Source organism: Sander vitreus, chromosome 12 (genome assembly GCF_031162955.1).
Source record: "Sander vitreus isolate 19-12246 chromosome 12, sanVit1, whole genome shotgun sequence".
Classification (NCBI taxonomy): domain Eukaryota; kingdom Metazoa; phylum Chordata; class Actinopteri; order Perciformes; family Percidae; genus Sander; species Sander vitreus.
Genome location: NC_135866.1, coordinates 8,375,491 through 8,392,867, shown reverse-complemented (window position 1 = coordinate 8,392,867; position 17,377 = coordinate 8,375,491). Strand labels below are relative to the sequence as shown.

Genomic DNA, 17,377 nt, shown 5'->3' with positions numbered 1-17,377 from the left:
CTTATTCGTTATCGCTCTCTCAGTCACACGCTCTCTGTCTCTAGCCATCTATCCCTCTCTCGTCTGATACCTCACGCTCCTGCTCTCTCTCTCGCTCTCTCTCTCTCTCAGTGTCCATCTAATCTTCTCATTCAATCGCTCCCCATTTGTCTCCTGTCCTACTAGCACTCTCTCTTTGTTTCCCTTTCCTCAAACCCAGAATACGTCAATGCTTAGCCAGCTTAATTTGAAAATATGTTTTTATTTCCATTTCGGTCCTACGGCAACACTAAAGGCACAGCTTGCTCTGGAGCTTTGGCTGATGGTTTCTGTCGACGCAATCCCCTGGAGCTCTTTACTTGACAAAATTAGTAGAAACCACCACAAAAAAAAAACACGGAGGAAAGCCTAGTCCTCGCTGTACTCGGGGATCCCTGCCTTTTAAGACCAAACTGTTATCGTTGGAAGTCGGTTCTCATAATATGTGAAATGGTCCCAACAATTGCAAATGTCAAGTATTTATGTGATCACGAGCTGCAAAGCCAACTGATGTTAGGTTTTGACATTATAATCATCAGGCTGGTCAGGGGCTGTGTGAATTTCAGAGGACAGCTCTGACCCATTCTGTGATTTCTTATTTTAAGGGCGTTTTCACACCTAAAAGTCCGAACCTACATCTGTGTTTATTTATTACATTGTATACACTTTCCATGACATACCTACGGCGTGTCGTCACCACGTACGTGTGTTGCGTCTCCCTTTGATTGGTGAGTAGACGGGCGCGCGTCTGATGTTGGCATGTTGTCATTTTGGCATTTTTTGGCGGGTAGTCTTTTCCCTATGAATGAAAATGAATGAACAAATAAATGAGCAAATCCCCATTGCGTTATTATGGTATTAATACCAGCAGCAACAACGTCAGCACTTAATGTCGGCATTTTTGTGAGTGTTGTTTCTAATTGACTTTTAATGTTTTCGTCTGACCAAATTGAAATTAAATATCTAATCTCCTCCTATTATCACCCAATTCTGTGTTACACCTTCAACAGCCTACTTCATACCACTAGTTTTACACTTATTTTTGGAATTCATGATCAATGGTCGTGTAATTCATTTAATGTACATGACATTTTACGGACATTTTGGAGTTAAAAAAGCAGAAATTATGAATTATTTAAACCAATAGTTAAAATCAGAGGAACTTTTGTTGATGGATTATCACATACTTCAACAGATGTCAAAGTTTAGTCAGGGTACTGTTTTGAAACCATTTTGTTATTCTTAATGGCAGCACATAATCACATCTGTGGTCTAGGAAGAAAAAGAGACTCTATAAATTGAAATAAAATACCCCAAACTCAATAAAAGAAACCCATGTTTCTGATACAGAAACTTTGAAAACGGGTCACATTTGACCCTAAGACAACATGTAGGGTTCACGTAGTTTCAGGACTCTTCCTCTCTTCCCCCTCCTGCTCATGTTCCTCAGTGCCACTGCTCTGTTCCTCCTCTAGTCTGACACCTTGTTATGCAGATGTTTGTTAGAGATCTACAGACAAGCAAACGGAAGCGGGAGATAGTCGCTACGAAGAAACACAATTGTAAACATGCAGGCAGACAAATAAACCCCCGCTCTCCCCCCTCGTCTCGCTTCCCCCCACCACCACCACCACCACCACCACCACCACTTACATACACACAAAGATCTTGAGTCCATCACACACCGGTGCTCAGAGGCACTTAGGCCAACAATAAAAGAGCAAATGCATATGCATAGGCTTTTATCATGAATATTAATAATTCATAAAGTTAATTGGATGTGTTTTTTAGCCTCATGCATATTCAGCAGCATGCACATTAAGAATGAGAAACCTCCGTGCATTTCTTATTCACTTCCTCTTTCTCTCTCTCTCTCTCTCTCTCTCGTTGTCTACATAATGCTTGGTGTTAACTGTGACCTTTGGTTAGCAGGATTAAGGCAGTTTGTAGAAGTAGCAAGCAAGAAACTAAATCAAATGAGCTTTTTTTTTTATATTCTGGCAGGCTGACATGTAATTACAGCATTGTCTTTTCAATGACACACCCCATTCTGATAAAACAACAAACAAATAACAATAAATTCAAGAATGACTCCTTGAAATGTTGTGGACAGCAGCGGAGCTGGCTGTGAAAAGATTGGCTTGACAAGCATCTTAAACTTAATAGGGTGCTCTTTACCGTGCTCCATGAACATAACAATGTGCGTGCGCGTGTTGTTTGTGCTGTTTTGTGCATGTAACGAGCGTCCGTCTACTCTTACACGCGTTTCTTTGTGTCTCTCTTCTCACCTGTCTTCACGGCACATTGAGAAACTAGCGGAGCAGTAATTTCACAGGTCACAGCCCAGGGTGTGTGTGTGCGCGAGTGAGGGGGTGAGAGTTGAGATGGGTCAATAATTCCTTCAGGCCTTTTCTTTCCCAGCACCAGCTGGTCCCTTCACACCGCCCTCAGTGTAATCAGGAAGGCTGACCCTGACTGCTCTGGGCTCAGGTGTGCCGGATTGGTTCGTGTATAGAGTCAGCGGTTGTAGGAGTACTATCGGTTGGAGTAGTACTAAGAGTAGAAGTAGTTGTTGTCACAGCTCTGCTGCAGCAGTAGCAGAAGTAGCTGTGGTATATAAAGCAGCAGCAGCAGCAGTTGTAACAACATTAACAGCATTAGTAACGATACTGTGGAAATATCAGAAGCGTTTTACACCTATAAGTTAGGACCCAGGTTCATGTTTTGTTACATGTTAAACATTTGATCCGGTTAGTTTTGGTTTCACACTGCAGTTATGCAAGCACACTAAAGAACTATACATGACATAACTATGTCCTGTCTTCATGAATGAATGTTGTTGTTTGTTATACGTGGATGTGTGCATATAGTTTTCTTTTAAGCACCGCCAGGAGGGGCACTCGTAATTTCGTTGTATTCATTGTAATATAAAGGCTTCTTATCTTGTCTTATCACACTTGTAATTTGGGTTCGCGTCAAACTGAAAAGTCCGAAAGTCCGGACCGATGAGATAGGTGTGAAAGCCCCCATAGTGTTAGGACATCAGACAAGAAATACGTTTAATGTCCTCATAGTAAAATACGCATTTTTGCTTTCTTGTCGTGACTGAGATGAGAATACCCCTCTCATATCTGTCTGTTAAATATGAAGACCAAAGCTTAGCTTAGCATAAAGATTGGGAACAGGGGGAAACAGCTAACCTGGCTGTGTCCAAAGAAATAGTGTGGCATAAAGTGTGGCCCCAGCCAAGCAAGCTGCCCCCCCCCCCCCTTTCTAGTCTTTATGCTATGCTAAGCTAACCAGATGCTGGCTGTAGCTTCATATTTAAAGGACAGACGTGAGCTCAACGTCATTTGACTCACAGCAAGAAAGAGATTACGCCCGTTTCTTCAAATAGGAAGTAGGAGAACTTTAGAATGATTGGTATTGTTAATATGACTTACAAGTAACACTGTCAGCATAATAGTAAAAGTACTACTAGTAGCCGTTGAAGCAGGGGTAATACAGTAGTCAGTCCCGCCAGAAAAACGTGATTATGCGTAATTCAATGCATAATCAGCCAAAGTCCGCATATTTATGCGGGGGGGCCGCATTTTTTCAAATACGCCGCACTTTCGTCGCATAAATTGCCGATTTCCGCACAAAATATGCGGGGCTTGCATGATTTCATAATCCCCGCGTTTTCGTTGCAAAAAAGTCACATATATCTTAGCAGAAAGTTGAAAAATGTTGCGTTTACTTCACACAAGAGCAGCCATTTTCCCCTGTTGCCATGGGAATGTTATGAAGTGACGTTATGAAGTGACGTTATGAAGTGACGTTATGAAGTGACGTAATTACGCGACGTGAACATCATCGAAAAGCTGCAAACCCCGCGATGAGGTCACGATGAAACCGCAGTTTTTGCAAGTTCCCGCAATTTCATCGCATAAAATTGCATAAATATCCCGCATATTCCATTTTTTAAGAAAACGTGCCGCATAATCAAGGATTTTTGCCCGCACCAATCACAAAAAAAACGCCACATTTTTCTGGAAGGACTGAGTAGTGGTAGTAATAGTAGGGGTAGTGATGGTGGCAGTTGTGGTAGTTATAATGGTTGTAGTGGTATTTATTTGAATTATGTAAAATACAAACTAACTTTTGCAGTTATATTGTGTTGGGTATGTTATTTTGGATGTCTGCATTTTCCATTTTCATTATTTTCTGTGTGTGCTCCGCTTAAAACCTCATAAGCCCTCAGCCCCTCTCGTGTGCCACTTTAATAACCTACTCTGCTGTCTGTCACCTGATTGTTGCTATTGTCATGCTAATTAGAGTGCCACATGCTAAAAAGGAGAAAAAATAGATCTTTCTTTTCTCTATCTGTCTCGCTACACATCAGGAAAGTGCACCCCCCCCCCACACACACACACACACACCCATCTCCTTATCTTCCCTTCATCTCCCCCGTTCTTCATTTTATCCATCCATCCTTTATGTGTTTTACAATCGCTGCAACAATCGGCTCATTTGGAAAACCCTCAATTACCGAGCTCCATCTCATCTTCCCCCATCGTACACGCGCACGCACGCACACACACGCACGCACGCACACACACACACACACACACACACACATCTGCCCAACAAAAGTGCTGTTAAAACCGGCAAAACCACCCACCCATCGTCTGTTTGAAGAAACTAGCGATTAGTTTTAACTGTGTTTCTTTGTGCACTGAACAATGAGAGTTTAAATCTTTCCTGTGTTTGAAATTCATGTTTTGAATACGTATGCAGATCTGGAGATTGGACTGCGGGGACAAATGAGGAAGAGGAGAAACAGGAAGGGAGCGCAGAGAAAAGTTGACGACGGGTGCGGGACGGTGGGAAGAAGGGAGGAGATGGATGGATGAGATAGGACACAAGAGCGAGGAAATGAGAGAGAGAGGATGGGGCTTGAGAACAAATGAGGGCAACGGGGGGGGGGGGATGTGCGAAGAAGAAGAGATTTGAGGAAAAGAGGGGCGGATAGACGAGAGGAGGTATGGCGAGGAGACAAATGTGTGGAAATGAGAGGAGATGAGAAAGCGAAGAGGGGGGAGGAGAGGTGAAGAGAGGAGTGGAGATAAGGTTATTGAGTTTCTGTCTTACTGTTTCTCCGCACCCTCACGTGGTGCTTCCCAGAACAGAGATCTGTCCTGTGTTAAAAGCATTGTATCACTTAGTTCAGAGCCTTAACATTAATCAATACAGCAGTTATTTCATTTTCTCGTTTGTACCTTGGGCCGTCTCATTCAATAATGCGGTAATGCGGCCCACTGGCGCAAACACAGATAGCCACTCATAATGTAATTGTCCAGATGTATACAGACTGCATCACTTTCGTTTACACTCACACCAACACACACAGAAACAGCCTCTCATAATGTCATTCACGAGATATACTGTATATACCTAGTCTCTATCGCTTTGACGCACACACACACACACACACACTCATGTGAGGCCTAAATGATCCGAGCTCTAACCTGGGGAAAGCAGAAACAACACTTTCTACTTTCACCTAATGAGGAGCTGTAACAAAAAGAAAAAAAATAGAAAGAAAAAAAGTGCAAACTCCTTAATGATCGTTCCATAACACACTCCACCTGGCAGAACATCAATACCCAATCTGCGCGCACACACACACACACACGGGAGGTATTTTTAGCTCCACAAACGGCTGCGTTATTTCTAAAGGCGATGAATGGCTATAAATTTGAATGAATATGAATGTGATTAGTTAATTATGTGCTTTCAGGAAGAAATTGAGGAGCGCTTATGAACGTTTGGCGGAGAGTTGAAGAGGCTCTGTCCTGCCTGTGTGTGTGTGTGTGTGTGTGTGTGTGTGTGTGTGTGTGTGTGTGTGTGTGTTTGAAATGTGGATGGCATGCGGTGAAGTCGCAAGAAGTGAAAGGGATTCATTGTATCATCGAGTGTGCGTGTGTTTGTGCTGGCACTTGACAAAAAGAGACGGAACCAGCTTATATACAGCGTGAGTGGCCGGTTTTATTGGTTACCTTTGTTATCTTCCAGAGTTGTAGGGATACATCTGTATGGCAGGGGGCCAGATGATGTCTAGTGATCGCTGTGTGTGTGTGTGTGTGTGTGTGTGTGTGTGTGTGTGTGTGTGTGTGTGTGTGTGTGTGTGCGCGCGCGTGCATGCCAGGCTCACATGGTTCTCTAAGCCGAAACATCAGGATGAATGTGTTTCATTGTGCTTCTCTCTTGACCGCATCTAACGATGTAAGCCTGAAAGTAATATTCTCTTTCACTGGTAACATACATGGCCTCACTCACACATGCACGCACGCACGCAGACACACACACATACACACACACACACACACACACACACACACACACACACACCTCTCCAGGTGGAAAGAAGGCTGTGAAGAGTCAGACACTCCTTTTTTGATGAATCCCATCAACTGTTTTATCCATCGCTGTGACAAACACACACACAAAAGCACACATATGTTCACCTCTGATCAGAGCTGAAATCAGGCGGTCATCATTGTGCCACCTCACCACCCCCTACTTGCCATGCCCTGAAACCAGCTCTTTCTCTCTCACACACACACACACACACACACACACACACAAAGAGCCCCGTGTGGAGATAAATGTGACCAGCAGTCCTCACCCCGAGCAGAAGAAAATCCAATTCTCTTTCACTTTTATCCCTGAGACTAATGTTTCTGTCAGAGAAGACACCACCACCAGAGACCAGGCGACTCTGTTTGTGTGTGTGTGTGTGTGTGTGTGTGTGTGTGTGTGTGTGTGTGTGTCTGTGTTTGCTGCAGTGAGATAGTGAATTCGTTTAAGGTGATGTATTGCTTGTCTTTACCTACAATCTCACTCTAGGCCTCTGTGGTTTGTTCCTGCCTTTCCATGACAAGCTTTTGACCACTCCTCTTTTCCTCTCCCTCTTTTCCTTTCTTTCCCATTTCCTCCTCCTCTTCTTTCCTTCCCTCCCCTCTCCTCTTCTTCCCTTCTCACTTCCCCTTTCCTCCTACCATCCATCCCTCTTTTATCTTTTAACCCTTTGCTTCTTTTGTTAACTTGTTACACTCGTCAATCCTCGATTTGTTTTCCATTCATTTCTTTCCCAATTACCTTTGTCTTTCAATGTATTTCACATTTTCAATTTTTAATTCACTGAAGCTTTATTGCCATGGCTGTTTAAAGCATTTTGTATGAGCCCTGTTCCTAGAAGACTGGGATCTTTGGGGGGTACATTTTGGGAAATTTTTATTTCAATTTTTTTTCCTATTTTCGGTTATGTTCTATAACATTACCCTCTCTGTCTCCACTTCTTCAGGCTTCCTCTTCCTCTCTCGTGTGGTCTCTATCTCCCCCCCAGGTTTTTTCCCAGCATCTCTGAGGTCTGATTGGGCAATTGTGACCCACAACTGACATAGTCTGTGTTTACAAGTCACACACACACACACACACACACACAATCGTACTGCACAATGCACGTTTGTTTTTGATTGGCAAAGCTTGGTGGCACCTAGGGAGAACCCTGTAAAACGGGGACAACTGTTTTTGGTGTGTGTGTTTGTGTGTGTCTGTGTGCGCATGTGTTTACATGTGCAGGTACTTTGTTAATCATTTGTAAGCCCCACCAGATGCCATATAGGGGACCATAGAGTGCGGGGCCTGTCAGTCAACCACCCCTTCATCACACAAACACACACTCATGCAGGTGCAGGTGCATACAGCGAGCCAACCACAACCCCCTTCCCCTTGAGGCTGATTAGTATTCATGAGATCTCAGGAGGCCCCCCCTAATATACGCACACACACACACACATATATTCTAGTAGATTGGTCCATTCTAATTATCTCCTGGCGTTTATGGAGAGGGCTGATTAGAAGCTGTCAGCGTGACTGATGACGACATGCCATGTTATCCCCTAGAGAGGGGCAGAGAGACCGAGAGGAAGGCTGGTCACAGCTGTGGTCCCCACTACTTCTCTGTCCTCGTTTCTTTATAGTCGGCTTCTAGTTTCTTTGTTTCTTGTTATTCTGCTCCACTAACAGCGGCCTTATTATGTGTGTCTGTAGGTAAACCAGTGATGATCATAACGGAGTTCATGGAAAACGGATCCCTGGACACTTTTCTCAAGGTGAGTCACGGCTTAGCTTGAAGGAACATGGCGGACGCATTTCCTGCAAGGTCAGGGCCACAAGTCTTTACAAAGGCCATGTGGAAAATGATGTCCCAGCTGTATTGAGGGCTCATTCTTTTAAAACATATTCATAAAAGGTAGCTGACTGAAATTGGTGTCATATCAAGCTGGAGAATTCAATCTCTGGTGTATTTTACACCAAGGACTAAAGTTTACAAGTCTCCATTCAAATAAACACTATTTCAGCTGATTAGAGTTTCTTTTTGAGCCACATTTTCATATGCAGTCACCACATTACAAGTGTAAAAGATAGTTTGACACAATCTAAAAAAGAACATAACTGTTTTGTGCAGCTAGGAACGACACATTTTCAATATAAAAAAGGCAAAACATATTCACTCAGTGGCACAGTGTGCATAGACGAATAATTGCCATCTAAAATGCATTATACATGGTGAGAGTATTAATGGGGTGAAATGTTGAGTCTGTATTTTTTTCTTATTAGTCGCGTGACGGTAATTAGGATGAAAATCACTATTGTTTTAGCTGCAAGAATGATTATTATACAGTGCATACATGGATGTTAGGGATGGTACGGTTCGGTTCGTATCACAGTTTTAGGATCACGGTTTTCAGTTCTGTACAGTTATTTTTTCTTTTAATCTTTAACACTCCAGAAATATACTTCAGCATATGATAAATAGCTAAAATTAGCATATTGAATGCATGTTGCACAATACATGCACACAGTGGCAGTTCTATCTATTGTTTTTTTTCCGCTGTCATCAAAGGTAACATGAAATCCAAAATGTTCCCACACACCAGACTATATACGACGCTGGCGCATCCTCCAACTCCGGGCAGCCTTCCTCATCTCTCCCACTTACCATTTCTGCACGTGACGTGACCTGCAGCGCTCCACACTCCACCTGAGGAGCGGTCGGCTCGGCGCCTCTCAAAATCTGACGAAAACCTTTTAAACTGACCTTTGTCGATTAAAAAAATCAGAGAGATTCAGCAACTGTATGGCCTATTTCTCGCTGAAAATGTTTTCAGAAACACTTTTTGGTGAACTATTTTCGTAAAATACGAGATCGTATTCAGAACGAGACGCCATTAGAGTCTGTTTTGAAATTCGGGAGCAGCAAGAACCACGTGACGCGTTCGTCCAATCAGCTGCCATGTGTTGCGTTCGTCACGCTCATCCCCCTCGTCGTTTATATACTGTCCATGGTCGTTTCCAGTAAGTGTTTTAACATAGGTGTTGAAAGTGGGCACTACGGCAGCAAGAGGTTAGTGCACATTAACAGTGTGCTGATGAACCGTGCGACACACACACACACTCCGAACCGAGACATGCGAACCGAGCGGTTCGGATGTTTTTTCATGAACCCTACCGCCCCTAATGGATGTCGTGACGATGGTCATATGTTCAGTACATACACATACACTGAACCTTTTCTTTAGTTAGTATGGATACAGAAGTGGCTGAGAACAGAAACATTTAGATGGATGCATGGCCTCCCCACACTTGTTGTTTGCTACTATAGGTCTATGAAATGCACTTAGTGTCCATATCCCAGAGCAGAAAACAGCGGCAGACTGCTGATGAATGGGCAATAAAGCAAAGAAAGTGTATTGCTTTGTGAGCAACATTTTGCTCCATCGGGGATACAAAAATGAACAGTTCATTTCAAGTGTAATACCACAAGAAGTGAATTAAAAAGAACCTCCAAAATGCCAAAGAGATTTACGGGAAATCAGCTTAATCATGAATCATCTGCCTAAGGAGTTGCTGACCACTTTCTGCTCAGCCATCATTCAGTCTGTCATCTGCACCTCCATCGCTGTCTGGTTTGGGTCAGCCACCAAACGGGACAGGGCCAGACTGCAAGGGACAATTAGGGCTGCAGAGAGGATCATTGGAGCTGACCTTCCCTCCATCCAGGACCTGTACCGGTCCAGGGTCAGGAAAAGGGCAGCAAAAATCTCTGCAGACCCCTCACATCCTGGTCACAAACTGTTCAACCTCCTTCCCTCTGGTAGGCGATACAGGGCACTGTTCACCAAAACCAGCCGACACAAAGACAGCTTCTTTCACCAAGCAGTCACTCTGTTGAACACTCAGAAATAGCCCCCAACCGTTACAATGAACAAAGTCAATCAACACTGTTCTGCTCATCTGCCTCATGTATAGTTCAATCTTACAATTACAATATTGTTATTAATATATTACCATTTATCTGAACTGCCTTGCACTATATTTATATTTAAATCTTAAATCTCAGACTATACTGATATTGCACCATGCCTTCCCTCTCTTCAATTGTTATTGTATATTTTTTTGTAAATTTTTAAATTCTGTTGTATTGTTATACTGTATACTTAACAGTATTTTTTTTATATTTCTTACTGTCCTTTCTGTTTTTTATTCTTTTATATGTTAAGTGAGTGTTGTACTTGAGAGCAAAGATTAGCCGGAGTCAAATTCCTTGTTTGTCTACGCAAACCTGGCCAATAAAGCTGATTCTGATTCTGAATGAACAGAGAAATACAGCCAGCACCAATATTTCTAGAGACTCCTATTATGGTGATCAAATCTCTAAAAATCATCTCCGTAAAGATACTGGTTTAAAACAAAAATAAACGGGTTTTTAGATTAACACACGCGTTGGAACACAAAGTTGAAATCCATGCCAGAGCGTTGTAAAATGAAGTCTTTTGAAGCCGATTTTAGTCAAGGTTATTGCTGAATCCCTTATCAGTGAACGGATTTTTTTTTAAAAATCGAAGGAAGTCTGTAGAGGTATTGCTTTACTGAAATCGACATTATGACCGGAGTTAGAGGAGCCTGTCACTCAATACGTCATTACATGAATTGATGTTTTTAAAATAGTTCTCCTAAACCCCATCCTCGGAAACATATAAGCCTGCAGCCGTACCAAATCTAGATCTACTTTCTCAAAATTAATACAAATCTCAATCATATCCAGAAAAGTATGGATCTTTATTTAATTGCAGTTGTGGAAGACAAGCATAAAATGTTGTAGAAGTTGCCAAACGTGTGATTCATTATTACTGTTCATATACAATATGTGCCAGTGAACTAGCAGTATTGATTCAGGAGCTCTGGACTGGGTTCCCCCCCCCCCCGATGAATAGCTTGTTGCAGCCCTGGTGCGTCTCACAATGAAAGTCCCCCTGATTCATATTCAGAGTTGTTTGTCAGCCAGTAAAATCACTGCAGTGCTCCAAAGCCATTAAGCCTGTGATGATAGGCCCATCACTAAATAGACATCAGCAATGCTGAAGCAAAATGAAATGAAATCTGACGGATAAAAAATAGGCTGAAACGCGCGCACACACACACACACACACACACACACACACACACACACACACACACACACACACGTGTTGTGGGTAATCAGGGTCATAAAGAGTGTCCGCAGTGGCTCAATATAATTATGGAATTTTATGGGTTTTACAACTCATCCGTGCTCCTGGCATCCATATGTGTCTTTAATTATGCTGACCATTTATTAAGCAGTCATCCCTCGGAAATAACAAAACCACTGCTCTGTCGGCTCCCTCTCTACGGTCTCCTTGTTTCTACCAACAGTAGCCTTTCTATGCTTTCCCTTAGCAAGTGTTTCCTTTTAGTTTTCTGGTTAAAAAAAACTTAAGCAATATGGCAGAATATGCCAAAAAGTCTCATTTTCCATCGTCACCTTTCTCATCCATCTCCTTCATCTCCTTGTCCAACCCCTCTGCCCTGCATTTGTCTCCTCTCTCTCTTTCCCTGCCCTGCCCACCCGTCCTCCTCCTCCTTCCTGGAAATGCAACGTGGTGGGCAGATTGATAGAGGAAGTCTGTAGGTTTGTTAGACAGTCCAATCAATCAGCATCTCACAAAACCCTCGGCTAATTAACTTACTCCGCAGCTGCCGAGCGAGAGAGAGAGAGAGAGAAACGATAGAGGAAGGGGGAGGAGGGGTGTGTGCACAGATGTAGAAAGATGAAGGAAGATAGATAGACAGATGGACACCGAGTCAAAGTAATACTGAGTTCGCTCTCGTGGAGACAGTGACTAAAGACAGACAAGAGATGGATGGAGAGAACAAAGAGACAGAGGGAAGGAGAGATGATATAAAGGACAGAGAGGGTGACTGATAACACGGATGGCTTTTTAACGGGGACCGTTGGCCCAGGGCAGAAATAATTGGCAGAGGAAGGTGAGCTGGACCGCCATCGATCAACAGGCTCTGCTCTCTGCCAAACACAGCTCAAATCTGAAAAAACAGTGAGCTCTGCTCGCACACACGGTCAGTGTTTAACAGGAAAGTTTTGTCTGCTCTGTCAGATCCAATCCTCTGCAAGTAGTATTTTTTTTTTTTTTTTTTTTTTGGTGATCCTCCACTGATCCCTGGGCGGAGAAATTCATCTTTTGCTTGCCCACCCTCCAGAGAGAGGTCAAAGCGCAGAGTTAGCAAGAGCTGGCAGGGATTACAGAGTCTCGCTCTGAAACACTTCAGAAGCACTGTCATTACAGATGCTTGAATCCTGGCTTACACTCACTTCCAGCTGAGCTTGTTGAAGACTTTACCCTGATCACTATTCTTCCCCCCCCCCCCGATGCAGCTTAATGTGTATTCATTCACCTTTCTCCTTGTCTCACCCTCCAGAAACATGACGGCCAGTTCACGGTGATCCAGCTGGTCGGCATGCTGCGTGGCATCGCCTCAGGTATGAAGTACCTGTCAGACATGAGCTACGTTCACCGAGACCTGGCAGCTCGAAACATCCTGGTCAACAGCAACCTGGTGTGTAAGGTGTCTGACTTTGGCCTGAGCCGAGTTCTGGAGGACGACCCAGAGGCGGCCTACACCACAAGGGTAAGACACACTTTCATGTTCTGCAGCTGTCTTAAACAAATTGTATTTCCGATTACAGTCCACCCAGCCATTTACCTATACATCATGGACCTCTTTCACAGCAGACATTTTGACTTGTCATAGTAGGAAAAGCACAGCTGAAACTGATAACCTTAACGATGGCTCAATTCCATCAAGTGTCCCAGTGAGCTATTTCAGTGAGTCGGCATGCACAACACCAGGGCCTCTCCTAAGTGGAATGCAGCCATCAGTAATGGTTTTGAATACACCTGTGCTTTTCCTACTATGACATGTCAACACGTCTCCGTGAAAAAGGTCAATTAAATTCAGTCCAAAACCAAACTTGACATAAACCCCAAGATATTCAGTTCCGATCCAAAAACGTGCTCGACCCAAATAGACCCAAAGAAGAAGAGCAAATATATGTAATTCGTCCCTGTACTTCACAATCCACACTCTCCATCTCATCTTTTAAGAAAGAAAACTTCCCATTTTTCTCCTGACGATTTCAGAGCCGATAGCGAGCCCACTTGGATCCACTCAGTTATTATCCCCATTCACACAAACACTAAAGGCACAACAGGTGCTTTCAATTTTGAATGGAACCTCCAACAAAAATTCTGGCTTCAGCGCTGCATTCAAGACTCGAAGGTTTGCTAACGGGTGCGACGCGGAGCAGTTGAGAAGGTTTATGCAAATGTCCTCTGACATGGGGGATCGGCGTCCCACAGTGAACCAATTACACTGGTTTTCATTCCCACAGCAAACAGAACAAGCACTTCAAACGTGGGAAAAGCTGATCACTGCAGTAAACGGCCTCCCAATTTAATATGATATAGCTTGAACAACTTTATAATGATGCATGAAAACACACTGTTCAGGAAACAAACTACTTTGTTTGTTTTCCAGAATAGAAATGGGAGAATATAACTGTCCAATCAGAGCTAAATATGTAAAGTACGCTACCACACGAGAAAGCTGCAGTCTCATGAGTGGCATAAGGGAGTCTTCTACTTTGAGTATATATATTATGTAATATAGATAATACAACAGACCTTACACCTGTGGCAATAGAGCGGGACCCTAACCACATAAGAGTGTATATAATTTGGACAACTCTGGCCCAGTGTCTGGTCTCGGTTACAACAGTAGGATATATGCCTATATATAGTCAAATCAAAGAAGTCTTCGGTACCATCACCATCCTCTCACAGAGCACAGAGAGAATGGAGAACCTCAAACGTCAGTGTGTTAAACCACTGCGGAGTAACTCATCTAAAATGCCCACAAGGAGATGGAATTATTCATATTCATAGGACGTGTTGGGGATGTTATTTTTAATATGGCATTAGCATTGCCCTGGGAGGGGTGTATCAGCCGCTGACTGCTCTATTGCAGTCAGCGGCTGATACAGTCTATTGCTTCCCCCCCCCCCACTGATGTCAGGAGACCTAGATGGAGAGCTGCAGGCATGAGGGGAGGGGGGGGGGGACAGAGAGAGACAGAGAGAGAGAGAGAGAGAGGAGTGGATATCAAATAAGACTGAGACCGAGGGACGCTTAGAGAGAAAGAGAGAGAGAACATAAGGGAAGGCTCCAGTGAGAGCAGTTAAAAGAGGGGAGAAAAAAAAAGAGGATGGGGTAGGGGTGGACTGGGGGTGGTGAAAACAAAAGTACAGTGCCGAGTGACTTGGCAGCTTTGTCTTTTATTTGACTTTGTCCAAGCAGAGATGGGAAATGCTAGGTGGTGCAGAGGCAGCTTCCGCATGTTAAAAAGCTGAACCGAGCCCTATAGAGGTATACGGTGTGTGTGTGTGTGTGTGTTAGACAGAGCGAGCGAGAGACAGAGAGAGAGATAGAGAGAGAGGGCGGGGGTATGTTACTGCCTATTGTGTCTATACAGTGGGCTTTATGGAATCCTTTTGATCTGTGCATCAACAACAAAGGCAGGAGCAGCATGCAAGAAGATGAAAAAAGATGTCAAAATAAAGTCAAGTGTAAGAAAATAGACACTGGGCCAAAAGTAACCCTATGTTGCGAGCAGATTAGAGAGAAGTGTTTCTCCACAGCCACCATCTTATTATTATTTCTTTTTTTCAGGCCTGCTCTTGATTTATCATAGCGCTTAGCCACAAACGTACTAATAAAGCAACCTTTACATATTTACACCATTACAGAGTGGGTGGGTGACAGATTCAGTATGCCATAATGTGTTGACTGTGTTGTGAACTATCTCCAGGGAGGAAAGATCCCCATCAGATGGACGGCTCCAGAGGCCATAGCTTACAGGAAGTTCACCTCAGCCAGCGATGTGTGGAGTTACGGCATCGTCATGTGGGAGGTGATTTCATACGGAGAGAGACCCTACTGGGAGATGTCCAACCAGGATGTGAGTCACAAACACATACATCATGTCTCAGTTACAGTGACCAAGACTGTGTTTTTCCTCAATCTTCAGCTCAACTCTGAACTATGAGAATGAATGTTCCTGGACATTTTTATTTCCCTCTCTTGTATTGATCCCAGAACCTGATGTTTTACCCCGTCTCCCCCACAGGTGATCAAAGCAATAGATGAGGGCTACCGTCTTCCCGCTCCTATGGACTGTCCTGTGGTGTTGCACCAGCTCATGTTGGACTGCTGGGAGAAGGGACGCAGCGACAGGCCAAAGTTTGGACAGATTGTCACAATCCTGGACAAGCTCATCAGAAACCCAGCCAGCCTCAGAGAGCTCGCCAACAGCTCAGCATGGTACTGAGCTCTGACACACACGCATATACTGTAGGCCTGACATATCTGGATTAGATTATACTGTAGGACGGTACACGTGTAGAAGACATAATCCCTGCTTTAGATTTACATTGTAAATCTACTTTGTCAGTTTTGAAAATTGTGCAAAGTAAAGCATGTCATTGTGGTTTAGTAAAATGATATTCTTATTGTTTCTCAGCAAACTCACATTTGTCAGTTAAAAGGTATGAATATAGGGGTTGTGGGTTGGCATACCCATAGTCTCACATTCTAAATTTAGACTCTCTTTCTTCCCAGTTCGCACACATCCATAGAATTTTAGGTTCCACTTTACTTGAAGGTATCTACATAAGAGTGACATGACACTGCCATGAACGTGTCAGAAACATTATAAACAAGTCACAAACGTTTATGACATAACGCTTCTGTCATTAAGTGTCATTCGGTTTTTGTCATGACAAGTCAGGGTTAGGGTTAGGGTTCATGTGACATGACTGTGTCATGTGTCCATGACAGTGTCATGTCACTCTTATGTAGATACCTTCAAGTAAAGTGTTACCAAATTGTATTATTTTTACATTTTACACTTCAGGGCATTTCGCTGATGTTCAGACTAGCATAACAGAATGTTTCCGTCCCTTTCAAAGATGACAGAAGACACTCTGAACAAAGAAAATAAATCAGACAACAGAAGCTCAAAAGCACTACTAACAAAGGCCTCCACACACTGTAGACACGAAGAACAACGTGACCAGAATGAAGAGTCGTATACACAAATCTTATAGACATGGCCTTAACTGAAGCATATACAGCACGGTATGTAAGTGCAGTCATATGTACAGTAAGTGCAGATGCAATTCATCCTACAGGGTATTTACTAAGTTTGAGCATGCAAATGAATAAACACAGAAATCATTCATAAGAATTTATGGCAATAGGAAGCAAAACAACAAGTCAAACGGTCCGACAAGTAAAGCCATGTGTGCTTGTACTAGCGAGGGGATGACTCATTAATCATACTTACCCACTAACGGGTAGGTTAACTTTAGGGTTTACGTTTTCTTTTCTTTTTTTTACAGTGGATTTGAGTCTGTCATGCTGCGGTTGTTGTCCGTCCCAATGCAGATAGAGCACCTTGAATGAGCATTAACTAGCTCCTCAAGTGTGCTGCTGACACGTTTTATATTATACAGTAAATGCCCTAACAAGAGTTAGAACTTAAGTACAGCTCCAGGGGAAAAACGATTGACCTCAGCACCAATCAGAAACGTATAAAGCCACTCAACAGGACAACATTTCATTGAGTTGTGAGTGTACTTTGTATCCCAGCAGGGAGGACCTGTCCCCCCCAGAGCTCAGTGTGAGCACAGTGGATGAGTGGTTGGAGGCCATCAAGATGGGCCAGTATAAGGAGAACTTTTCCAGTGCTGGATATGTCAGCTTGGACTCAATCCTCTACATCAGTGTCAGGTACAAACGGCTGGTGACTCATCCCAGTTAAATGAAGCACTCAAAAGGTCAATATTGTCAGTAAAAGACATAATATATTCCAC

General features: G+C 43.3%; 1 protein-coding gene across 2 annotated transcripts in view; it reads left to right on the top strand.

The window, feature by feature from the left end:
- epha4b (eph receptor A4b) overlaps nt 1-17,377 on the top strand; it is a 106,330-nt gene that overhangs the window by 82,823 nt on the left and 6,130 nt on the right. Inside the window, exons 14-18 of one of the 2 annotated variants that reach the window (XM_078263525.1) lie at nt 8,116-8,177; nt 12,865-13,074; nt 15,313-15,462; nt 15,631-15,824; nt 17,154-17,294. In XM_078263525.1, the coding sequence (XP_078119651.1) occupies nt 8,116-8,177; nt 12,865-13,074; nt 15,313-15,462; nt 15,631-15,824; nt 17,154-17,294 (757 nt within the window). The remainder of the gene's footprint in view (nt 1-8,115; nt 8,178-12,864; nt 13,075-15,312; nt 15,463-15,630; nt 15,825-17,153; nt 17,295-17,377) is intronic. The other variant, XM_078263526.1, reaches the window with a different exon arrangement.